Source organism: Protopterus annectens, chromosome 5.part0, assembly GCF_019279795.1.
Source record: "Protopterus annectens isolate FY-2018-M chromosome 5.part0, PAN1.0, whole genome shotgun sequence".
Lineage (NCBI taxonomy): Eukaryota > Metazoa > Chordata > Ceratodontiformes > Protopteridae > Protopterus > Protopterus annectens.
Window position 1 is genome coordinate 1,697,108,939 of NC_056735.1, and position 26,976 is coordinate 1,697,135,914.

The window sequence follows — 26,976 nt, forward strand, 5'->3', positions numbered from 1 at the left end:
GAGATGCTGCTAAGGTTTCACAGTGAAGGGCCCATGGAAACCTTGGGTCTAGGGTCTGCTTCTTCATCTTGGGTGGCATCCACTCAAATTGCCTCCATCACTGCCTTGGGGAGGTCTATCACTAGAATTATTGTGGTGAATACCTTGGGATTTTTTTGAGCTACATTTTTCTACCTCCTCTTTGATTCATTGAAACAGATCTTTGAGGAGTAGAAAAACAGATTCCCACAGCAGGCAAGGTCTTGCCATCCTGCTCATTCCTGGTAAGCATTTCTTTTACCTTTGGTCCACACAGGGTGGGACCATCATGGGGCATTGATAAAGGATGTCTTGAAGCTTTCCATGAAGTGGCATAGCTTCATCTAGGCATGATGTTGCATGGTAATACCTGTACTGGCTGCCCTTGATGCACCATCAGCTACATTTGACAGCACTTGCATGGCCACATTTGAGGTAGGGTAGACATTTAAGTGTCCATCATCTTTTGGATGTCAGTAGACAAGCTACCCAAAAGTGGCTTGGAAAGCTCCTTGATCAAGTCTCTTTGGAAACATGTCAGGTGTGCTAGACAGTTCATCTCTCAAAGTGCAAAGGTTGCTGATGTATAGGGCTATTTCTCTATTCTGTCCAGTGCCCATAACTTCTTATTAAGGGGATGGACAGATGAACTTTCTTCAGATAGTTCCTTTTTTTGTGGCTGCTGCCACCGCTATGGCAACAGAGTGCCCTTTGACAACGGTTTTCTATCTTTTGGGACAACTACAATTTTGCCCAATTTTTTTCAGAATAGGCTCTCCCACATCAGGTTCCTTCCAAACTTTGAGTGACAAGATCTACTGAGGAGTTAGGAGGTCGGACCACCTAGGACTTTGATGGGACAGACTCAAAAGCTTCAAGAAACACAGACTCATCAAAAGAAGACGTTTGCAAACCATCCCCCCTTCTGTTTCACTATTTCCAGAACATTCCCAAAGGAGACATCCGGGGGGGGGGGGGGCTCTTGGGGATCCTCTCTATCATCTAAGTCTGTGTCTTCAGTTATGGACTCTTGAAAGGAGTCTAAATGTTTCTGTTTGCATGTCCTTTTTTGCAGGATGTGTTCCAGGAGCTCAGATGGAGACAAGCCAAAGTCAGATGGGCAGCTCACATGTCAAGCTGCCTTGAAGCTGACTTGGTCCATCTGTCCCTGTCAACCCGAATGAGAGGAAAAGGGCACAGTGTCCATTTAGAGTCAGGATGGATCTGAGCTTGGTGCACATACCTGTCTCCTTGGCCCAGTCAAAGCCCATTCCACAGGCTTGAAAGCCAAATCAGCTAACAAAGTCAAGGAGAGACTACCCCTGTCAACAGACTTCCTGGCTCCAAAAGAGGTAGGCTCCAAGGAGCACCAAGGAGCCGAGCTGTCTAGAGCCAAAGCACCAAAGGAGAGGAACAGCTCCTAAAACCTCAGAGTTGACACACCATCGAACTCTGACCCCAACACTCTGGCTCCAAGACTCTTCTTGATCTGAAAACATCTGTATAGAGAGAGAGTAAGGGAAGATGTCAAAGTCTCCAGGGCTATCAGATCTGATGCTGGTGAGGTGAAAGGGTTCAGAGCCATAATTGTCACTGACAAAAAAGGAGATGATGTCAGAAAAAAGATTGGTTGGTGTTGAAGGATGTGTTCCCAGCCCTCTCTTCCGGGATAGCACAGGGAGGACCCCCCCCACCTGCTGAATCTGTGCCATCAGGAATTTCCTCATCATATTGTCAACATCCAGCTTTATTAGACTTCTGGTGGATCGACTAGACCTCAAAACAGAAGCTGCAGATGCTGATTTCAATATTAGCTTTTGTTGAAGTTTAGGTGAGTGAAGTCTGGTGCTGACTGACCCTGGAGAAAAGGTAGGTTTAGGGGACGGAGTTCAGATCCAAGCTGCAGGTGGATCTGATTGCCTTGACAACTTAGATGCTAGACCCAGAAGACTGATTGGATCTGGAGACCATTTTTTCAATTTTTCTACCCTCTCTTCTTGCCTCTTCTCATTTTTTGTGTCTGTGTTTCTCTTTAGGTCTATCTTTCTCTTTCTCTCTGGATTTTTCTCTCTTTCACCCTCTTATCTATAGATGGAGAAGTGGGAAGTACTTTGGTCTCAGAGGACATTTTGGACCCTGTCTGAGGGGGAAGTAAGCCTTTAAGAATAAGTTTTTCCTTTCTACTTTGAAGTGCTGTGGTACCAAAATGAGCACAGATGCCACAACTATCTTGTAGACGAGAGGAACCTAGACAATAAACACAGAGGGAATGGGGATCTTGAGAGGTGGGGGAATCTTGTGTCCACAGGCTGAACACTTCTTTAAACTAGTGGACTTAGACATTAGAACTACATTATCACACAAAGGAATTATAATAATAGCACATTGCACACTGCATAGTATAAACAATTAGGAAACTATATATATATATATATATATATATATATATATATATATATATATATATATATATATAGAAAGAAGCCCACTGAAAATGGCTCACTATATCAATAACTATTTACACTATTTAAAGCATTAGTATCTATATCAACATATAGGATCATAGGAGGTTACTAGGCTAATGGCTCTAGGGCCCTTACAAGTCTAACTAAGAGTTTATCCCCAAAAAGAAACCTCAGTCAGCACCTGTCACCCCTGTCAATAAGAGACACAGGTGGAACTCCTGGTACAAATTTGTGGTTTCCCATCCACTCAAGGTTGCTTTTGAAAAGGGTCAGTGAGTTACTCTGCTTGATGTGTATGTATATAAGTAAATATAAATCCTACTAGAAAATTCTAACACAGCACACTTAGAAAGCTTAAAAAAGGACTATCTAACTGACCTAAAAACCTATCTATGCTAATGCTAACACTATATGAAACTATCAATTATCCAATAAGAAAGTAAAAAAGGGAGACATAAGGATTTCATGCAAAAATAGCTTGCACTTATTGTGAAGGCACTGCAGCTCCTGAAGGACACATCTGGTCAAACAAGAGGCAAATGAGTTCTGAGGTAAATCACTCAGGAGGAGGGTGCATTGTGTGTAGAAGATGTGCTGGAGCTTTTGGATCTAATACTATGGTATAAGGTGCCGAGGTTGGACCCAACTGCATCCGATAACCCACACGCTAAGTGGATGAAAACAGTCAACACTTGATCAGGTACTTGGACCTTATATAACCTCTCTTGGAAGCCAAAGGCTGTCCATCAGTTAAACTGGCTGCAATAAGAAAAACATTTTTATAGGCAGGCAAAATAGAATGAATAGGTGTAGCTGTAGGAATTTGTAATTGAGTTAAATTATAATATACTTTCTATGTCCTAAAGGTTTCACTCTTCTCTCATTGAAAATAATCTCACTCATAATAGATAAGTGAGTGGTAGACATGTATTCAGTAAGGAAGTCTGAAACTGTGCTTTCTTCAGAATCAGAATGCTAAGACTGATAAGAATCCTGTGAAGTACACCCCTCCCCATGGATTGATGATTCTTGTGGGTGTAAAATCCTGTAAGCATGGGAAAGAACTATTTTTCTTTTCTTACCTGAGGTTTGATCTGGCATGTAAAAAGCAAAAATCAGCTCCTTAGCAATAGATACACATTTTTTTCTCAACAAGCACAGTGTCCCTCCAATAAAGCTTGCCCCTTAGGTCCACTGGTCCTGGGTTCTATAATCTGATGTTAGCCAAGTGAAGGCCTTTCACCTGCCCCTTCCTTAGCCAGCAATTAAAAATGTTCTCCCTGACCCATGCTGGACTTCTCTATAACCACAGAGGATGTGGCTATATCCCCTTGTCTTTGCTGGCTGCTAACTGCATGTGAAGGTGAGCTGGGAAAGAGGATGGGTGGTCTGTGGAATAATTATCTGCCACACTAGAATCAACAAGTAGTGGCTAAGGCAAAGAAGGAGTCAAACAAACTGTGACAGACTCCTTAGCAAGTTTTTTTCTTTTTGTGCAATGGTCAAGGTAATATAGAGACCAACTGCTTCTCCATAGGTAAGCAGAGAAAGAAGATCGGAAGACAGGGAAGGTAGCTCAGAATAGCCAGTAAGGATAAAGAAATGAAAAAGTACAGTTATGCAAGTTGTACTTACCATATCAGTAGGTTCATGGTTCACAGCTAAGTAGGCTAGATGCCTCTGCAGGCCATTTTAAGCCAAACCATTTTCTCTTTCTGTGTTCAAAATTACCTATCCTATCTGGTTATAGATTGACTTTACCCATCCCATAGTTGATAATTATATATTACCCCTAATGAGAGTAACTGGGATTGTACCATAGATAATTTGAGGGGACCCATGCATGGGATAATGCATTTAGAAGCTGCATCTGTCCATTAGCAGTCGAGGGGGCAGTCCTGGGTAAACTTTCTGTTTCCTATCCATGACATTTTTTTCATCTCTGGATGTTTGAATTTCTCATTTCTGTAGTAGCCTTTCACTATTCGGGTTGTATCCTGCCTAAGATACAACTGGCCAGTCTCCAAAACGTTATGTTTCCCTCACCCACCTACACTTTGACTGCTGATTGGAGAGGCCCTTGGTTGGACATCAGTAGTCAAAATGTAGATAATTTCAGTACTTTCTTGACCAAAAAAAACCAAAAAAAAACCAGAAGATTTGCTCATCCTGAAATTCCAAAAAGATATAACTTTTTACTCCAACAACTAACTATATACAGAATAACGGGACTGGGCGGAGGGTGCTGCTACTGCAGCAGTGAGCAATTTGAATACGTATGTTATGGTAAGTGCAACTTACACAACTGTACTGTGTTCATCATTCTCACCACTGCAGTAGCCTTTGGCTATTTGGGTTGATTTCCAAAGTTTATCCAGCCTGGGAGGAGGGAGGATAAGGGTCCAACAGCCCTGGAGAATGGTCCTAGGAAAGCCAGTGCTAGACCTGGAGAAGAAATCCAGTTTGTAATACTTTGTAAAAGTATGTAAGAGCATCATATAGCTGCCTCTAGAATGCTTCTAGAGTCTACCTCTTTCCAATATACCATCAAAGAAAAAAGGCTCTATTAGAATGTGCCTTAATCCTGCCTAGAATTGTTTCACCATAGTGGAAATAAGGAGCAAAGCTAAAGCAAAGAACAATGAACAGGAATTGTCTGAACTGACAGGTTGTCTTTTTCCAGTCCCATAATAGGTAGTCCACAGATGATTGGCTTTCTAAAAAAATTATTACTGACAAGATAATAACAGAGTTGCAAAATAGTCATCCTGTCAATCAGTTACTAAAAGAAATGAGGAAGGCTGATGGCTAGATTCAGGATACAGTCTGAAAGTAGTAAGGTCATCAACGGAGAATTTGTAATTCAGATAACCCTATATGCATGGCATACCAAAAGGGATAACCCACCGTGAACAGCTGCAACTCAGATACTCTCTTGCAAATGTCAGAGTGCTAAATAGTCTATCAAAAATGAACCTAAAATGGCCAGAAAAGCTGGTTTAAATGCAGACAGAAAAACTTTTCTATCAAAAAGTAAAGATCCTAATTAAGTATCACCTGTATAAGAAAACATTGCATTTTAACAGAACTCTTTCTAGAAAAGGTAGAGCAAACTCTGAAAAAAAGGGATGGATCAATGGGCAGATATATTGAAATGGCTGTCAAATACTCTTTGCTAAAGGAGTAAACATGCTATAGGATTGTAACTCAGACAAATGTTTGAGAACCACAGGTAATAATACCGGATAGGACTCAGGTACATCAAATACAAAATAACATAAGATTTCCTAGTAGCAGGATTTCTTACCTCCTTTAGTACCTGCTGCACATCCTCAAGAAAAAGGTGCCTAAAAGGTATTAAAACTGAATTATCTAGGCAATCAGTTGTAGTTGTTTGAGACTGAGGTGTATCAAAGTCTCCTTGTCTTGTGTGAGTACATTCAATCTGTGAGGAAGGTTGCGGTAATTGCCTTTGGCTAATTCTAAAGCCAGTGCTGCCTGGGCCAGAAGGAAGTCACCACAATGATTTTTAGAGAGTACTTCAGAATCTTCAGAATTACCCTGGATATCAGCGAAAAGGGTAGAAATGCCTAAATGAACATGCCTAACCACGGGAATGAAAATGCATCTGTTGCCTAAGCCTGACTGCAAGAAGCCCTGGTGCAGAAATAGTTTGTCTGTTCTGAAAGGAGGTGAACAGATCTAGTTGAAGTGTTTTCCACAACTGGATCAATTCCTGGAGGACCCCCACATTCAATTTCCATTTTTGAGGGTCTTTCCTGTTCCTGCTCAGCTTGTCTGCTCTAATGTTCTGTAAAATGCTGAAGATCTACTTCCCAAACATCACAGCCATCCTGCACGAGGGCAGGTCCTGGTGCCCCCTATTTGTTTCTGTACCACTTCACTGTAGGGCTGTCTATAATCATCTTAAAAGTCCAAGAGGTTAAAGGATGAAGAGATTTTATAACATGGATCATAGCTAACATCTCTTTGACATTTATGTGCTTTGGTCTGTTTGGCAAGTCCCACAGGCATTGCATCTCTATCCTCATAGAAACTACTCCCAGAGCAAAATCTGAGGTATCTATATTTACATAATGAGATGAAAGAGGTGGATAAAAAGGAAGACTTGGCTTCTGAGTAATTTGTAGTATCCACTAATGCAGATCCTTCTTGATAAAGCCCCAAATTACAATCTGTAACTCCAGAGGATGTGATTGTTGACTCCATTTGTTTTTTTGAGACATCATTGAGTTTTTCTCATGCACAACCTGGCAATGGGAGCAGTGAGATTGAAGAACATCTAGTGGATCTGAGGTAGGTATACCATTAAAAGTCCCCCACAAGCATAATATCCTTTCCCAAACACATTAAATAATAAAATTAGATTGTTAGTCATACAATAAACATTTTCTTCATATAAAGTTCACAGTAGCACTAGGAACATGGTTGTTATTATAACTGATGGTCCTTTCCTCTTTGTTTCAGTAACACCTAACACAGAATTCTTGCCACAAAAAAAAAAAAAAAAAAAAAAGCAAATTTGCTACATAAAAAGTACAGTTGTGTAAGCTGTCCATACCCATAACAGTAGAAGTTTGAATTCCTCAATGCTATAGTAGCCCTTAGGCTATATGCATTGCTTCCCTGCCCAGGAAACAACAGGCCATCTTCACAAAACTCTAGCTGGATCAATTCCTGGATGACACCCTAGATTCAATTTCCATTCCTGAGGGTCTGTCCTTGTGCTGCTCAGCTTGTCTGCCACAAAATTTTGTTCTGCTGCATTGTAAGATATCTGTAGAGTGAGACTGTGCCAAAAATGTATAGCTTTGTCTACCATGGTTAATCTAGACAGAGGGTAAGATCTGGTTTCCCCATTTGTTTATGTACTATGTCTGTACTCACTTGTAATGATCCTGGGACCCATAAATGATTCAGAAACTTGAAAGCATTTATTACTGCCAACATCTCTTTCATGTTTGTGTGTTTTGGCCTGCTTTCTAGTTCCAAAGATCCCGCACTTTTACTCCCTTAGACATTGATCCTCAAAATCTGAGGTGTACGTTGTTATAGACTGCCCTGGAGCTTAAAGGGAAAATGGGAAATGCTGGATTCAGATAAAATTAATCTTTTCTCCAAAGACTTTCCCTTCTCACAAGCCCCAAAACAGAAATTTGGAATGTCAGTGGATGTTGACATTGGGACCATACTGACTTTAAGATACTTTTGAATTTTTTCATGTGGTCTTGCTAGAGGACTCATCGGAATCATAGATGCCATGAATCCCAGTATCCTGAGAAATTCCCTTAATGAGACTTTTGTTTGCTTACTATATCAGGATTAGATGTAGCTACAGAGCTACATTTTTCTGTGGAAGAAAAACCTCCTTAAAATGAGGTATCTAGGTGATACCCCAGGAAAACTATCCTGTAAGAAGTAGTCAAAAAGACTTTTGAATGTTTTCCTGAAATTCCAGTCCATGCAGAGGATCTCTTCCCCAAGTGAGAGATTCCTGACACTTGAGAAAGAGTCTGCAAAGATAAGCAGGTCATCTAAATAAGGAAAATGTGAATTCCTTGCACTCTGCAGTAGGCTTTCACTGGAGCTCGATACTTTGTATGTACTCTGGAGTAATGGATAACACATAGGGTAATGCAGAGAACTGAAAGTGTGATCCACACACAAAAAAACATAAGCAATATTTCTAATCTGGTGTCACATGGATGTGATGATAATCATCTTTTAAATTTACCTCATTAAAAAACGTAAATGAGGAATGAGATCATGAAAAGATAGCATTTTGAACTTTGAAACTGTGACAAACGAGTTTAAAAAGGAAAGATCCAAGACTGGTCTCCTTGAAACTTCTTTCTTTGGCACCACAAACATTCATGAATAAAAGCCTTCTCCTAGCTGAGAAGGATGGATGGCTTCAGTCACAGCCTGAGTTAGCAGATGCTAAATGACACTAGGAAAAAAATAAGTTTGATCTGGACAATGGGGAGGAATCCCCTAAAAAGGTGGGAGAGATTCCCACTGCTATCTGAATTCACGAAGAACCACTCTCTGAATTCACTTATCTAAGCTATCTGTTGCCAAAGAAAGAAAATAATGGAGGTTCAACTTTTGGGAAAGAATTGAAGTTATGCCAAGATGGGGATGTGGGGGGATGGAGGTTCAGCTTTTGAGAAATAATTGCTTTTTAAAAAGTCTGCTTACCATCAGTTTGTTGTGTCTGCTTATTTCATTTTTATGTAAAATGCTGCAGAGAAATCTATGAAATTCCCCATATCAGTTTCCCTCACTCATCACACTTTTAAGGACCTCTCCAACAGCTATCTCTCTAAGGGAGAATTCAAAGTTCCAACTTTAACACCATGAGGAAGAGTTTGAGTAGAGTAAGCAACTGGGCAAACCTCCTCATAATAGTTCCAATAATAGCAGCTCTGGAAGTGCATCAGCTGAATTAAAAGCCCATATCAAATAATGTGTAGTCACTTGAGACACAGAAGCAATAGGATTACAGGAAGATGATTTTTTTCCTCAGATGAGGCAAGAGGTCATTTTGTTCCTCACATTCTCAAAAGAGGCAAAAATAAACTTTAACATGTGAGCTTGACAAATGAGAATTCTAAAAATAAGAGTTGAGAAGAATAAACTTTTTTTCTTAAATCTTTCAAAGACTTCCCTATCCTTCTCAGAAGGAAAAGGACTAGCATTAATCATATGTTTAGTAGCAGCTGAATTTACCAGGGAAATCACTGTTTGGTCTGATCTAGGTTTAGAAAATAAAAATGTAAGGCTGAAGAACTTTGATCTATCTGCTTTCTTAGGATCAACAGGCTGTAAGTCAGGAAATTTACAGGCTCTGATAAATACAAAGTTCAACACTGGAAGAACAAGAGGGAATGGAGAAAGTTTAGGAAATCCCAGCTGCAATAAATCATAGCATTTATTTAAAGACAGTGGAACATTATTATGTTTCCACTGAAAAAAAATGATTCATTATGGATATGGTTTCAGAAAAAGAAAATCATTCCAAGGGAATGTCTGAAAAAAAACACTTTCTTAAGAATCATAAATCTGAGGACAGAAAACAGAAGTTGACCCTTCACAATAATTTTGCTGTTCAAAGTCTTGAACATCCTCTGAATGGTAGAGTCAAGAGCCTGAACTAAGGCCTCAGCTAAGCTTGATAAGTCATGTTTGTTTAAAGTTAACAGAGCCAGGTGAGGATAAATGACTGACTTTTTGCTTCTTTTTGACAGGATTTTCTAAAGACCTACCTTTGACATGCAAAACTCCCTAGGGGAAGGCACTCCAGTCTGGCTATTCAGAGAATTATTTTCTGCCCCTTCTTTCAAGACCAACAGGGGTGGTTCTCACTTACCTGACAAGAGCACTTCAATAGCCACATAGGATGTATTTATCCCTAGTCCACGATGGCTGTATGGACTACACCAGACAAAGCCAGGAAAAAAGATGAATGTCTGTGGAACCAGTAATGGCCACAGCAGAGTCACTCATCTGTGGATGAGGCAATTTAATAGCCTACTGAATGAGCAAAGGCTGCCTGAAAATGTTCTCCTTTTTATGGCCGAAAAAGGAAGAACTGAAGAACCAGTAGGTTATAAGTGAAGCTGAAAAAGATGCCTTAATCCCAGGAAGTCTGGCAGCAATAGTCAGGAAAACTGAATTAAAAAATCATTTTTTTTCCCTCCAAAAACACAATGAAAAAAAAGAAGTTATGTAATCATCATAACATTCCATCTGAGTAGTTGTACTACATTTGTCTTCAACCTGTGGGATACGGATCCGTATCGGATCCGAGCCGGCAACTATTGCTAGCATCAGCTCGGAGCTCCAGACTCCTTCCCCTTACCCATAATACGCCTCCACTGCCTTCCATCCCCAGATCGAGTTTGCTGAACTTATACTGCGAACCAGACCTGATAAATATACTTGTGACCTATACTGCAGCCTGTAGGCTGATCATGTGCTAAGGTCCGGGGAAGGAGGGAGGGATGGTTGAAGACAAATGAAGTACAACTACTCAGATGGAACGTTATGGTGAGTACATAACTTCTTTATCCGAAGTAGTTTACTTCATTTGGTCTTCAACCTGTGGGAAAGAGTCCCCAGCTACTAAATTCCTGGGAGGCCCTTACGGAAGGATATTCCAGTACACCATGGACCCAAAGGATGCTCTCCTTCTGGAAGTCAAATCTAATTTGTAATGAGAAATAAATGTGTGAGATGAGGACCAAGTAGCTGCAGAAGAAATGTCATCCAAAGACACTCTAGACCAAAAAGTCACAGACATAGCCATGGACCTAGTGGAATAAGCTTTTACCTGACCTGGAGGAGACATGCCTCTGTCCTTACAGACCTGCAGGATGCATGAAGAAATACATCTAGCTATAGTGACCTTAGAGAAAGGTTTCCCCAAAAAGGGTTTATAGAAGGAAACAAACAATTGATTAGATTTACGGAAATTTTTTGTCATGTGCAAATAGAATCATAACTGTCTATGAACATCCAACATGTGGAGCTTGTATTCCATCTTGTTTGTAAAGTTGGGAAAGAACACATGCATATTAATAGACTGATTGATATTGAAGGTAATGCCACCTTAGGAAGAAAGGATGGATTGGTTCGAAGGGAAACTCTGCCTTTATGAAAAGTCATATACGGAAGTTTGATGGACAAGGCCTGTAATTCTGAAACCCTTCTAGCAGAGGTAATAGTCACCAGAAAAGCTGTTTTCCACAACAAAAATTTAGATCCGCAGTTGCAGCAGGCTCAAAAGGCAGAGTGACCAAAGCTTGAATAACCATACTAAGGTCCCATGGGGGAACAGGATCTTTGACCGGGGGCATAACAAAAAGGTGCCTTTGATAAAGGCCTTACACAGTCTGGAAGATGCTAAGGAGGCAGAATTCTCACTCACATGAAAATGAGAAATGGCAGCCAACTGAACTTTGACAGTAGAAGAACTAGCTCCGTGCTGAAAAATATCAGCTAGAAAATCAAGAATAGTGGAAATAGGGGCCATGAAAGGGTTTAAACTCCTTTGAGAGGCCCAGAAAGAAAAACATTTCCACTTGCTGCGATAAACCTTCCTGGTCGAAGACTTATGAGCAGCTACCAAGATAGATCTAACTGAGGAGAATAGTCTGGGAGTCCTAGCAATTACAGGAACTAGAGCAGCCAAGCCATGAACTTCAAGCTGTCCAGACTCGGACGAGGCACCCTCGAAGGGTGTGAAATCAGATCCTGAATGGGATCCAGGGTCCAAGGCGAATTCATAAGGTGAGACCAAAGGAAGAGAAACTATACCTGGCAAAGCCAAAACGGGGCAATGAGGATCACTTTGCTCCCCAGACGACGAGCGTTCTGTAGGAAGCTCGGAATAGGAGGTACTGGTGGGTAAGCTATAGAAGACTGGGAGGCCAAGCATGAACTAGACCCCCGGCAGGGGGTTCAGAGCAAAAAACTTGCTGCACTTGTGTTGGAAGGAGTTGCGAAGAGATCACAGCAAGGTTGACCCCACTTGCTGAAGATCCGTTCCGTTATTGACAAATTCAGAGATCACCCGTAAGGCATCAGAATGGTCTGACTTAGCCTGTCCGCTAGAATGTTGGACCATCCCTAAAGTGTGTTGTGATGAGGAAGCGACCAGTGGAGATCACCCACTGCCACACTCTCATGGTCTTGCAACAAAGGGGATAAGATCTGGTCCTTCCCTGTTTGCTGATATACCAGACTACTGTCATGTTGTCTGAATGGCAATCGTTCCCAGAGAAAGAAAGGCATGAAGGGCCTGCAATGCTAGAAGGACCGCCCTCATCTCTAGGACACTGATATGCAAGCTGGTCTCTATGGGGGACCACAAGCCTTGGACTGTCCTTACCCAACAATGCCCCCCCACCAGAGTTGGAAGGCATCCGTGGTCACTGTGGTTTGGGCCGGGACTGGAACAAAGGGTCGTCCCTCCAACCTAAACTGATGAAAAAAAGGAAATTTTCTACTCACAGAAAGTCAAATAACCCACTGCTAGCTGAAGCTCAGAAGACACAATGTATTAGAAAATTGCGGCAAACGAGATCTGGGGATGGAAGGCAGTGGAGGTGTATTATTGGTAAGGGAAGGAGTCTGGAGCTTGGAGCTGATGCAAGCAATAGTTGCCGGCTCGGATCCAATACAGCTGGGCAGATAAATTTCCACTCACTTATGATCATACCTCTAATTACAACTATTTGTTAATCTGTTCTTGAAACAGCTTTAAGAAATTCACCTTAAGCAGACAAAACCCATTTCTCAAACATAAACTGGTTAAGATCAGCAACCTGGTTAACAATGTTATGCAGAGAATAAAGTAAGTGTGATGGAAATGTTCTTGTACATCTGTTTATATCAATAAATATTATAAAGACATAATAAAAAGATGAAGAAAAATGTAGCACTAACATCATACTTCAGGAAAACTCTCTCTCCCAAGGCTTAAAAAATATGAAAAAGTAGAAGAGGGATGGTAATTTAAAAACAATTTGGTTAATGATTTTGAATAGAGTTGTAGACAGATGTAAGTGTTCCAACCTGAATTTTCAGCAGATGGATATCCATACAAATGCAAAGATGAAATCTTACACTGTGGGCGCCAAATGGAAGAACAAGTTTCACTAAACGAATCCACCCTGAAGACAGTTTACACTTCAAATATACACTAGTGAAATGTGGGTCTTGATGTAATGTTGAAACCACGTTCTACCACAAAAAAATCTCGATCAGTGCTGGTGGCATATCCAGCTGTGCTCATGACTGAACTTTTGTAATGATATTGTTTAAAACTCTGGGGATGGGGGCATGCCTCTTCCCAGCAGTAATTACCCTGAGACTGAAGAAACTAGACAATATGTATGAATATTTTGAAATATTTTACCCATGTTTTCAGTCTGTGTGTTCTGGATAATGTACACTACAATATACATAAAAGGAAAACTGCATACTGACAATCATTATTATTTTCTGTAACTAGCACATCATGTATTGTGATTAATAATACATGAGATGCTGTTTAGAATACTCAAACTGAAAGTTAGCTTTAACTGACCAATATTATTGCTAAAATGATTATTATACAATGACGGGTCATTCTTATTCAAAAATGTGCACATTGATTGAACAGCCCAAGCAGCATGTCCATTGAAAATCGAGCATATACCAATAGAAAAAGGTCCACCCAATGAACAACCATTGAGCAGCCAGACTTTTCAATCAGCTTAAGCTCACAGGACAGCAATATAAAAAAAAATCAGGTATGTCCTACAAAAATAAATAAATAATAAATAAATAATATAATGATTTCCCTATATTTAGGTTGTCCTTTGCAAAATCTTGGTCAAAGAAAGAAAAAAAAAAAAAAGCAATGGAGATTCTCTCTTCTCCACTGCACTGACATACTGTGAACGTGAGGGAATGTAAGTCCCATACACATGAGCAGTACATTAGAAAAGGCAGAAGAACACTACAACACCATTATACAAAGACATTATTTAAGAAAGGTAATCATTTTCTTTCTTAAATAGTGTCATTGCTTAATAACAGCAATCCATGAGTGGGTGGGGATATATCAGGATTTACCCACGGTTGGCTTTGTTTAATGACTCAGGCTTCACCCTTGTGATAAAACCACGCCAACTATCGGTAAATCTTAATATACCCACACCCACTCACCATGGGTTATTGCTTAATTATGTACTAGATAATTATCTGCTTATGTCTGTTCATAATCAACTCTGAAATAGCATATACCTCTGTTGCTGAAGGTGGTACAGTCTGGCTTTTAAGGACAGCAGGTACATGAATGAGTTTCATGCAATTTAGGTAGTGCTGATGCTGTCGTCTCCAATCCAAACAATCATAAATGAGGCAAGCAATATCCTCAAAGAGTACTGTCCCAAAGGCCATCTAAAAAAAAACGAAAGTAATTATTAGGAAAGAAAAACTAAAGCCAACTTAAAACAAGACAGATGTTCATTACATGTCACATGCTACTGCAAAACACAGTTCTACTGTGAGCAAAATGAAAAAAAGAGTATTCTGTAATTATCATAACTTAGGATCTGTCCACATGTTACTGATACTTATTATCACTGATAATAATGCTTCTGAGCCACTGTAGTATGGTACTGGCTTACAGGCATTATTATCAGAGTACCTAAAACGTAGTTATCTGGACAGTAGCCAGACAGCAACAATAGTATCCTTCCCTCATTTTCTCTGCTAGATGAAGGAATGGATGGGATAAAGTATCAGAAAAGAAAAGAAAAGAAAATAACCAAGGATAACAGACGACCTAACTCGGCCTAAAAATTTAATGAATTAACAAAAACCTGCCCTAACAAAAAAGAGAGAAGGGATGACAAGAAGTGTAAGGAAAGAAGTGCATAAGAAAACGCGTTAATACTATGTGCCGTAAGCAACACTGACTAATTAGAGTTTTTCCATGTCCTAAGGCTTTAATGAGAATGCCTGCTAACTCCTGAAAGACTTCTGATAAAATTATTTATTTTATTTATTTTACATTTGTTTACCGGGAAAGTTGACGTGTCCTTTTTCAGCGGACACCTGGGAAGAAAAGCTTCAAATTAAACACACAGTAATACATTTTAATAGTACTATACATAGGACAGCATGTTAACAAACTATCTAAGACACCATCTGAACAACAGTTATAGTTAAAAGCTAACTAGTAGATTAGATTAACAAGAGTAAATAACACATGATGGGTATTAAGCAACAACCCAAACAACAAAACATTGAAAAATAATTAGAGAAAGAGTGTATCCATATACAGTTCCATGTACATATATAAAGATATCAATGTTACATTCTGTACCTGGGTATAGTATAAAAACAATTGAAACATCTAAATCTGGTGTGATATTTGTTGTTTTGAGGCAGAGTATTGTATAATGTTAGAGTAAAGCGATTTATATTAGCTTAGTCTGTGGGTGAGGCAGAGGTAGCAGCTATAGTAGTAGCATAGTCATAGGTAAAGATTAAGGAAAGATTAGTCTGGGGTAGAGCATGGACACAGCAATTTATTATGTAAGTGTGTTTTTAGTGTTGTTTTAAACTGAGCTATTGATGTGACTGATGTAATATTGTCTGGGAGTGTGTTCCAGATCTTACCTATATAATTTGAGAAAAGAGAATCTCCTGCCTGATTTTTGGCTATATTAATTTTTATATGGTGTTTGTTAATGGAGCATAGTGTTCTGTTTGTAGTATGAGGTTGAAATAATGTTTGTAGGGCTGGTGTTTTTTCAGGTTCATTAAGAATTTTATGGGCCATGGTTAACTGGTGGTAGTGAAGGAGGTGGGGAGCTCTAGACAGTTGAGTTCTTTCAGTGCTATACAATGATGAGCTGAAGCTGGTAAGTTTGTAGCATATCTGGCTATCTTGTTGTAACAAGATTCAAGTTTTGCTAACTCTGATTTTTTTTAGATTTGTAAAAATAGGAGCCACATATAGAAGAGTAGAGACTGAGATTTGACAATGGTAGCTTTAGTATTTTTAGTGAAGTAATGCATATTCCTATACAATGTTTCAAGTTTTTTGTGTACTTTTTTTACTGTTAGGGAAATGTCAGCATCAAATTTTAAGTTTATATTTCAAAACAATGTCTCACAGAAAAAAGAAGTTATGTCTTACCATAACGTTCCATCTGTGTTGTTGATCTTCTTCCATTCATCACTGATGGGTTCGGTTCTGAGCCCCTCGGAACTATGTCGGCCTAATACCAAGCACGCGTACACCAAAAACTCTTGAGCTAAGCTGCTACCCACAATGCCCTTCTTCCTGTTACCTCAGATCGAGTTTGCATAAGACATATAGAAATAAAGCAGAGGCCATTTCTGTGCAAAACACCATGATACACCACAAGGACCCATGAAATCCACCAGGAGCCTTTGGTGGGGGACGGAGGGTGGGATGTGATGAATGGAAGAAGATTAACAACACAAATAGAACATTATGGTAAGACATAACTTCTTTATCTGATGTTGTTAATCTTCTTTCCATTCATCACTGATGGGACAGAATCCCAAGCTACCTGAAAAATATGGGTGACCCTTATGGAAGACCATTCCTGAGCACCATTGAGCCAAAGGCCACTCTTCCCCTGGAGACCATATCCAACTTGTAATGTTTGATGAAAGTGTGTGGTTTAGCCCAAATGGCTGCTGTGCAAATGTCATCCATAGAGGATCTGGCGTGAAAGGCTACAGAGGTTGCTATAGCTCTAGTTGAATGTGCTTTGATATTGTGAGGTATAGGCTCGTTTGTATATGAATATAAAAAAGAAATACAATCTCTGAGCCACCTCGATAAAGTGACTTTTGAAACAGCATATCCCATTCTTGGACCAGAGAAGGAAATGAAAAGTTGGTCTGTCTTGTGGATAGATTTAGTCCTGTCTAGGTAAAAATGTAGTTGCCTATGCACTTCCAAGGAGTGTAGGCAGTATTCTCCTTTATTGGAATAGTTCAGGAAAAACACTGGGAGCTCGATGGACTGGTTCACAGAAAAATCAGAAACCACTTTGGGAAGAAAAGATGGGTTAGTACGTAGAGATACTTTGTCTTTATGAAATATTAGGTACAGTCTGTTCATGCATAATGCCTGCAATTCTGCCCGTCTAGCTGAAATGACAGCTACCAAAAAGAGAGATTTCCATGTGAGAAATTTAAGATCACATTTTGCAGCAGGCTCAAAAGGAGGTTGAGAGAGAGACTGTAGTACTAGGGAGAGATTCCACGCCTCTAAGGGATGCCTAATTGGAGGTCTGCTGTGAAACACTCCTTTGAGAAAGGTTTTTGCATAGGCGAATAGACATAAGTGGAGTGCCCTCTAATCCATTATGGAAATTGGAAATTGCTGCTAAATGGACTTGTATGGTAGAGGCTGATGCTCCATTTTCAAAGAACTCAGACAGGTATTGAACGATGACAGAGACCAGAGCTGAGAAGGGATCTAGCATCTGTTCTTTAGACCAAAGAGAAAACCTTTTCCATTTATCTCTGTAAGGTTTTCTGGTGGAGGGCTTATGGGAGGCCAGAATGATATCACAAACAGGTGAGGAAAGGGCTTCCTGCCTGGTGACTAATGGAAGTGGAGAAACCAAGCCGTTAGCTTGAGATTAGCTTGGGTGAGAAATTAAGTTTGGACGAGTGTCCAGGATCCATGCAGGCTGTAACAGATGAGGCCGGAGGAAGGGGAACTACACTTGACGAGGCCAGAATGGGGAAATGAGGATCTCCTTGCATCGCAACTGAGTTGCTTTCTTTAAGAATATAGGTATCAAGGAAATTGGGGGATAAGCGTAGAGGAGACCCGTGGGCCAATCGTAAGTCAGAGTGTCTCTCAGGGACTCCACCTCTGGGGGAAAATGGGAAAAGTAGCTGCTGCATTTGTTGTTCGAAGGGGAGGTGAAGAGATCGCAGCAGGGCTGACCCCATCGGCTGAAAATTTCGGCCGTCACTTTGGGATTGAGAGACCACTCATGTGGTAGGAGAATGCATCTGCTCAACCTGTCTACAATCACGTTAGAACTCCCTGGGATGTACGTTGCTATAAGAAAGCAGTTGGAAGCTATTGCCCAGTGCCAAATTCTCATGGCCTCTTGACACAGGGGGTAGGATTTGGTTCCTCCTTGTTTACTGATGTACCAGACTACTGACATATTGTCTGACTGAAATGCAATCATTCCATGGGGAAGAAGTGGATGTAATGCCTGCAACACTAACAGCACCGCTCTTAACTCAAGAACACTGATATGCAGGTTGGCCTCTAAGCTCGACCACATTTTTTGGACTGTCTTTCCCTTAAAATGCCCCCCCCATCCTATCAGGGAAGCATCCGTGGTCACAGTGGCATTGGGTTGAGGGGTCTGAAAAGGGCAACACCAAAGTTCTGCATCTGGCCTCATCCACCAGAGGAGATCTTGCCTGCAAGAGTTGGTTATGAGCACCTGCGAGTTTAGGGGATGAAGATTTGCAAACCACTGGGACAATAGGAGCCATTGTAACAGTCTCATGTGTAACCTTGCCAGAGGAACTATCGGAATGGCTGCAGCCATGGACCCCAGAGTCTGGAGAACTTCCCCTGCTGACACCTTTTTCTGACAGAGTATCACACGCACTTGCAATCTTAACCTCTGAAGCTTGTGAGCCGGTACAGATACCAGGCAGGCTGAAGTATCGAAAACTGCCCCTATAAATTCCAGCTGCTGGGTAGGTTCTAAGTTGGATTTCTCCCACTGTAAGTGATGCCTAGGGACTCCACTAGTGAAAGTGTGTATCTGAGGGCCATATTCAGAAGACGCTTGGTGGGGCCGGAGAGGAGTCAATCGTCTAAATACGGAAACACGTGGAATCCTTGAAGTCTCAGATGAGCTGTCATTACTGCTAGGCATTTCGTGAACACTCTGGGGGCCATCAAGAGACCGAATGGCAGGGCTTGGAACTGGTAATGATTGGCTCCTAGCCGGAAGCGAAGGAGACTCCTGGAGCATTTGTCCATTTTTATGTGGGAGGTCTATCGAGCACATCCAAACATTCTCCCTTAAAAATAGGAGAATGGATTGAATAGTGACCATGTGGAACTTGGTTTATACAACTGATTTGTTTAAATGGCTGAGATCCAGAACAGGTCTCCAGTCCCTTGTCTTTTTTGGCACTAAAATGAATCTTGAGTAAAACCTGGATCCGCATTGGTCTGGAGGGACTGGTTGGATGACTCTTTTTTGAAACAGCTTTCCTATCTCTGAAGCCACTTCTTCCCTTTGATTGGGTGGAACATCGGGAAGGTTTTTTGCAGGTTTTGGACGGGAGGTTAGAGGGATGTAGTAGCTTCTGGAGATTATTCTCTGCACCCAACGATCATTTGTAATAGAGCACCAGGCAGTTTGGTGCAGAGAAAAACAAGCCCTGACTGCTTCCAGAGGAAAGCAATCGGGCAGTGCTTCAGGAGCCTTGATAAAACTGCCCAGAGAAGGAATCCCTGGAGTCTTTGTTTCGGGGACCCCTCTGCCCCTAAAGGGGTGTCTTCCACCATTGAAACCCCCACTACCTCTGGGGGAATCCTCGCCATGCGCGTTATGGAAAGGACCCTGAGATTTCTTGTGCCAGATTTTTCCACTCCTCTGGTTCCTGGAAAATGAATGTTGAGGCTTGGAAAAACGTAGGCCAATGGTAGACAGAGTCTTTCCATTTTGCTCCAACCTGGCTAGCATGTCCTTCATTTTAGAACCAAATAAGAAAGATGGTTCAATAGGGGCATTCAAAAAGGAGGACTTGAAGGAGTCCATGAGGTCACAGATGCACATCCAGGCATGATGCCTCATGACTATGCCTACACCCGCAGCTCTGGGTGCCCCTTTGGATGCGTGGGAGAGCAGCCTCATGGACAAATTGGAAACAGATTCAAGGGTGGCAAGTTGAGAGGCAACCTTGTCCTGTGCCTTGTCAGAAACTTAACCCACAAGGGATCCAGAAAGTTCAGTAATCAGATCTCTTTGAAGCCTCGTGAAGTGTGCCATAAAGTTCAGAGACCTGACAGCAAAGGTCGCTGAAGCAAAGACTCGCTTCCCCAACCTGTCCACAGCCCAAGACTCCCTGTTGGGCAGATGAACACTAGGACTTTCTTCCGCTAGGTCTTTTTTAGTGGCCACTGTCACCACCATAGCATCAACTGATAAACCTCTGGACCAGTGTAGATGCTCTTCTGGGGGGGTGGATCTTATCAGGTCTCTGGGGAATGGCCTCAATGGAGTCAGGGTTCTGTCAAGCATGCTGCATGACGAGCTGGATTAACTCATCGGCAGGTGGGGTCACCCAAGAGGTAGAAGGCTGGGAGCAAAAAGCTTGCAGAAACACGGATTCCTACGAGGAAGGGTTGGAGGGCTTTCGGCCACCCCTCTGTTTTAATATTTCCAAGATGTCTCCAAAGGAGATATCATCCGGGGGTTACCGTGGGGACCCCTCCCCATCATCGTACTCCGTGTCTTCTGTCAAAGACTCTTCAGGAGAGTCTATGTGCTTCCTCTTACATGCCTTCTTCCGAGGAGGTTCTTCAGTGGGAATATCTGAGGAAGACTCGGAAGGATGGGTACCGCAAACTGGGGTTTCCTGAGGCTTCTCCTCCCAGTGTCCCAGGGAGGTGGCTCATGGTTGCTGTAGCTCAGAGGGAGCAAGTTGAAGTTCTGACATCAGAGGAGCACTTCTGGAAGCGAGCACCCTCTCCATTACCCGAAAAGCAGGCCCGACCGAAGAGGAGTGGGAGCCCAGAACCAAGAAGGACATTCTTGGAACCAGGGTTGCACCCCAGTCTGTTGGACCTGCTCCCAGGGCTGGACCTCAAGCAGGATCAGGGCAGACATTATCCCCAGATCCGAGGGCGGAACCGATAAAACACATGGAACCATGCCCTGGATCGAGGACTCCACCACCAACCATGACTCAGAGGAATGGGCAGCTCCTTGGAACCAAAAACCAAAGGAGTAGCCTCAAAGCCTCAGTGACAGTCACTGTTGGTGACGAGGAACAGTGTTCCACAAAAGACGTCGGAGCAATGGGCTTCCTAACCGACGGCTCCAAAGGAGGAGTATATGTCGGAGTCCTGGGAGAGAAAGATCCAAGCCCCAGATTGGGATGAGTCTTTGGAACATTTGGTATCCCTCTAGCCATCAACAGCTGATCAAAATGGTGCACCACATCAAGTTTGGATAGACTCCTTGTGGACCTCGTGGACACTCCTGAAGGGGAGTCGGTCGATCCAAAAAGGGGCTGTACATTTGACCCAGGAACAGATCCAAGGAGGGGGAGTATCTGGTCCATGGTGTCTGAGCTAGTGGCACCATAGTCTCTAATTTGGAGACAGGTAGCAAATGAATCAGTGGAGTGGTAAGAGGGCTCGGTGCCGAAGAGGCACTCGGAGTCCATGTCATCAGTTCCAAAGAAATGGCAGAGGTCAGAACCATTTTTGATTTAGTCTAAGACAAAGTCAGTGCCATAGCTGTAATCGAAGGCAAGGTCAGTGCCATAGCTGTAGTGGAAGGCAAGGTCGGTGCTGTAACTGGAGGAGTCGGTGATGAAGATGGTGGTGAAGTCGAGGATGTGGTAATATCCATAGTTTGAAACATAGAAGCAATCAGAGCAGAGCTCGGGACAGCAGTAGTCAGAGCTGAAGTAGCAAGCCTATGCTCCGAGGAATGTTTGTGGGCCTTACGTTTGTGTCTTACTCCTATCACCAGCCAGTGAACAGGGATCAGAATGGGGACATTTCTTGTCCTTTATTGGAGGGGTTGAGACCTCCGACACATAAAGGGCCTCTGAGAAGTGAGAAGCAAGAAGGCCTTTCAAAATCAATTTAATTTTTCTTTCTTTCAGCATCCGCTAACTGAAACTTTGGCAAATTTGACAAGGGGGTTTAACAGAGAGATGAGAAACCCCCAGACAATAAACACACTCATTGTGTGAGTCGCTGTTTGGGAGTTTACCATTGCAAGAAGTGCAATGTTTAAACCCCAAAGTCCCTTTTTTATCAGACATTTTCCCAAACACACTTATCACAAGTTAAATAGAGAATCAAAAACACCCGGAAAGAAAGAAAGAAAGAAAGAAAGAAAGAAAGAAAGAAAGAAAGAAAGTAAAGAAGAGAAGATACCAACGATGGTATCAAGAGTTACCACAAGGATAAGGAGGAGGTGTACCAACGATGGTAAAAAGAATTACCCAATGGGTAGAGCTAGTTAGGAAAATTACAAATAACTGTAAACCAGTGAGGTAGGAAGGTAATAGATTTAGAGAGTGACTAAAAAAAGAGATATATCCAAATATACAGAAAATATCAAGAAAATACCACTTAGCTTGAGAGCACGGTGAAACGCTGTTATATGGCTGCGTGGCAAATGAGATCTGAGGTAACAGGGAGAAGGGCATTGTGGGCAGTAGCTTAGAATGAGTGTTTCTGGTGTACGCGAGCTTGGTATTAAGCTGACACGGTTCCGAGGGGCTCAGAACCAAACCCATCAGTGATGAATGGATAGATGATTAACAACATCAGATTGCTAATTTCTCACAGACCAAAAATGCTACAAGAAAAAAAAAATAAAACAGCAAAGCTGTAATAATCTGAAATTAGTGTTCAAAGTACTTATGATGAACAGGGATTGTATTATTTCTGTTGTGAGAACTAAATAATTAAATGCTATGGTATAAAACAGTCAGATTTATAGCTGGCTGAATGTCAATGCAACAATCAATGACTGGATAGCAATTTAAAATAACTAGGTGACTGCCTGAGTAGCAGCTAATGAATGGAAAATTATTTAAAATTAAACTTGATTGTGAATAGAACTGGACTAGAAATAGCCTCAGATGGGCTGCTTACAAAATATGTAATACACGAAGCAAATTATTTTTGCACTATGTCTACATGTTCCTTTTACAGCTAACACACAAACACACACACAAAGATGTGCCCATCCATTATAGCTCATGTATGATTGTATACACTGCAGATGTTTGCTTGTGATCAAATTAATAAATGCATTTATAATGAATCAGAAATGCATTTCATCCCAGTGCTGTGAGACCAGATAATGCAACCCATTGCAGTTCAGAGCCCTCCCAACCTATTAGTTCATGATCCAGAGAAAAAAAGACCTCAAATCAAGAACAAATTCTTAACTATTGCTCTTACATACTTAGTTGCTAGTATAACAGGTCTTGCTGTAGCAAACATTTACTGAAGGATATGAAGTCTGAACTATATATGTTTGCCATTATTTAATGACTGCAATCTACAACACTTTGTCAAAAAAACACAAACTTTATATGGAACAGACCACATCTATGATGCAAAATCAGGGCCAGTTGAGAATTACGCCCTCTGCCCATATGCACACGTCCCCTCTACTTGAGTGTGGCTGCTCACCCACTCACATGCACGCACGCACAGACACACACACACACACACACACACACACACACACACACACACACACACACACACACACACATACACATGCACGCACACACACACACACACACACACACACACACACACACACACACACACACACACACACACACACACACACACACACACACACACACACACACACACACACACACACACACACACAGATGAGATCATCATACACTTGTATGACTATACACCTCAGGTATCTGCTTGAGATCAACTGAATGAATGAATAAATACATAAATAATGGGTCAGAAATGTATCTCATCTGACTGCTGTCAGAACCGTTCAGTATAATCTATTGCAAATCCCCTTGCCCTCTCAACTCTTTAGGCCTACAATCAGTCAAAGACACAAAATCAGGAAAACATTTTAAATATTTACCTTATATACTTAGAAAATTGCTAGAGCAACATGTTTCGCATCAGCAAGGATTTTCTGTAGAATATGAAGTATGAAATATACATGCTTGTCATCTTTAGTGATTGCAATTCACAACAATTTGCCAGAAAGCCAAACATTTTAAAAGGAACAGCCCAAAATCTCACTCAACTTCTTTGTTTAAGAATTCTAGACAAAACCAAAAATAACTGAGGGTACAAGGACCCAAAAGGGGCATTTTTAAAATATTCTTACTTTATTTATTTATAAATTGGGTCGACCTAATGGATAAACTGTTTTCAGGGGTGAGTCAGACTCACTGTCTGGTTAAGTGGTTTGCTCAAAGTCGCACATTAGGGAAATGGAGGTGGGAGAAATTGAAGCCTGCACTTTTGACTACAGGAAGCAGTTCATTAACAGCTCAGATGCTTAATTCTCTGTACTATGTGCCAGAAAACTCTAATTCACTTAAACAAGTTAGAGCAGATGCTGCATCCACTTTCATTTTCTAAACAATTGCTAAAAGATTCAAATAGCTAATATTATTGACTGACTATAATCCTCAGTGAGTTACCAGAAAATGAAGGTTTTAATGAGTGATAAGGCAAAACTATGAGGCAAAATCAGAAACATTCTGCAGAACCAGAGACAGATGAGAAGCAGACAACAATTAATTCACTTAAAAGGTTAACAGATCAACAGCTGCTGCATAGATATGCATTTTAAGAACAGCAAGAATGGGGGAAGTGATCAAGATGGCTAACTGAGGGCAACAACTACTGAAAGCATGTGACTGAAAACTTTTCTCTCATAGAAAATATAATCAAAAAATTAAAATTCGGGGATGCTTGCTAGTTAATTTTATTCACTAATAGTCAAAGAAAAACTTTATATCTTCAAGTACTTCAAAATCTGTAATTTTTCTGTTAGAATTTTAACTGCTTGGTTAAGAGAGAAGAGACTTCAACATGAGTCACCATGAGTCACTCAAGAAATGGTGCTCAGGATTCTTGTGTTAAAAAAGACATCCAGTCAATACTATCTAGTATGCAGGATGTATTACTAAAAAAATAGACCAACTGGATACCAAACTAGAAAGTTTCACAGAGTGGCCAGAAAGAGGATGGAGCATTTTAAAATTCTTATGAAACAACAAGGTGCACAATTCAGCAGCATGGAAGAGACTTTGAATGATAATGAAGGAAGAGTAACTGAAGTTGAGTCTCAGATAGAATTTCTTTAGACAAAATAACTGGCCAATAGAAAAACTCTAAGATTTAGAAAATAGACTGAGATGAAATAACATTAGAATTCATGGTATACCTGAAAAGTATGAGGGAGACAATATAACAAACTTCTTAACTACCTGACTGCATAAAATATTAAATCTACCTGAAACTGTATATTTTGAAATTGAAAGAGCACACAGATCCCTGACAACACATTCTAAGAAGGAAAGCTCACAGCCACATTCAATTATAGTAAAGTTCGTGTCTAGCTTAGAACAAATATTAAAAGCAGCATAGTCCAGCCTACCTATTAAAATAGATGAACATGCAGTCAGATTTAAGAATGATTATTACAGTAAAGTAATAAGTAAAAGAAAATCCTGTTTACCACTGATTAAGGAACTTAAAAAGAACAATATTAAAATCACTTTGGTGTTTCCTGCAAAGATAAAATTATTCCTTTCTGATGAAACCAGCATATTTATCATACTGGAGGAGGCGTCTACTTTGGTTAATAACAATAAAATCCTTAATGATACTGAAGACATGGAGTGGAACAGTATATCTCTGAAGAGATAGAGTGAGATGACTTCCTGGAAAACTGCTTCTAAAACTAAAAAGCCTAAAAACAAGTGACTCGATCTCTGATTGCAGGACTATTATTCTGAAACAACAGAATTGCCCTCTAAGTATAAGGTTTATACTGGACTTTAAGCTTCAAAACATATGTAAGTATGTATTTATATTTAAAGCTAAAGCAGTTTTTATGATGAGGTTTTACTATTTTACTATATTTGCATTAAACACGTAACTAAACCTATAAGTATGTATCTAAATGTTAAACAATTACTTCCTGTAAGGGAATGTCATTAGATTATAAGCAACATAATTCAATAGAATTGGTATCTTCAAAGCTATATAAGTTAAGAATTTTATTCTATTTGTTCAACTTTGCTTAGTATGTGCATTGCTGGGTTAACTGAATATCAGATCTAAGTATATGCTAATTAAAGTGTTAAAGTGCTGGTGATTTTGTTTTCTTTGCTTCAGTGTAACAAATTCCTTTCACAGGTCATTTATGAAACAACTGATACTTAGAGGGAAAGCTTCAGAACAAAAGAATGTTCCATTTCTTCAGAATGCTGGATTCTTCCTGCATTGAGCTGTCCTGATGAAAATCCAGGTCAAAGTTCATCACTGATGTCTGTGAAAGAAGAAAATAACTTTTTTCCTCAAGTACATATGTCAGAAATCTACTCAAAATAAAAAGAAGTTATGCACTTACCATAATGTTCCATGTGTGTTGTCTAGCTCCACCTTTATTCTCATGTATGGGTCAGATCTGATCCCTCGGATCTGTCTCAGCCTTATTCAAATGCTTATAGCCTTCTACTAAGCTCTCAGGTACCCTTCACTACCCAGAAAGCACTTCTCCATTACCTCAGATCTTGTTTGCCAAAAAGTTCATAGACATTATATAAGAAAGCAAGACATAATGGTAAGAAACTATCATATTACATGCCATTTTCTGAAGCCAATGAGTCCATGAAAAGAACTATGTTCTTTTATTACTTGATCTCCTAGGAGAGTAGGATGGGGTTTGGTGAGAGGGTTGTGAGAATAAAGGCGGAGATGTACACCACACATGGAACGTTATGGTAAGTACATAATTTCTTTATGTGATGTTGTAAATCTCACCTTTATTCTCACATATGGGACAGTGTTCCTAGCCACCTGAAAACATGGTTGGCCTGAGAGAGAATATTCCTCAAAACCATCAATCCAAAGGAAGCTCTACTTCTGGAGGCCAAATCTAGTTTGTAATGA

The 26,976-nt window shown here is 40.7% G+C and overlaps 1 protein-coding gene across 1 annotated transcript in view; it reads right to left on the reverse strand.

Annotated features, from left to right (window-relative positions):
- The window catches only part of SPAG17 (sperm associated antigen 17), a 3,638,922-nt gene that overhangs the window by 2,756,107 nt on the left and 855,839 nt on the right, over window positions 1-26,976 (reverse strand). Inside the window, exon 8 of the mRNA XM_044071485.1 lies at window positions 14,301-14,456. Within this exon, the coding sequence (XP_043927420.1) occupies window positions 14,301-14,456 (156 nt within the window). The remainder of the gene's footprint in view (window positions 1-14,300; window positions 14,457-26,976) is intronic.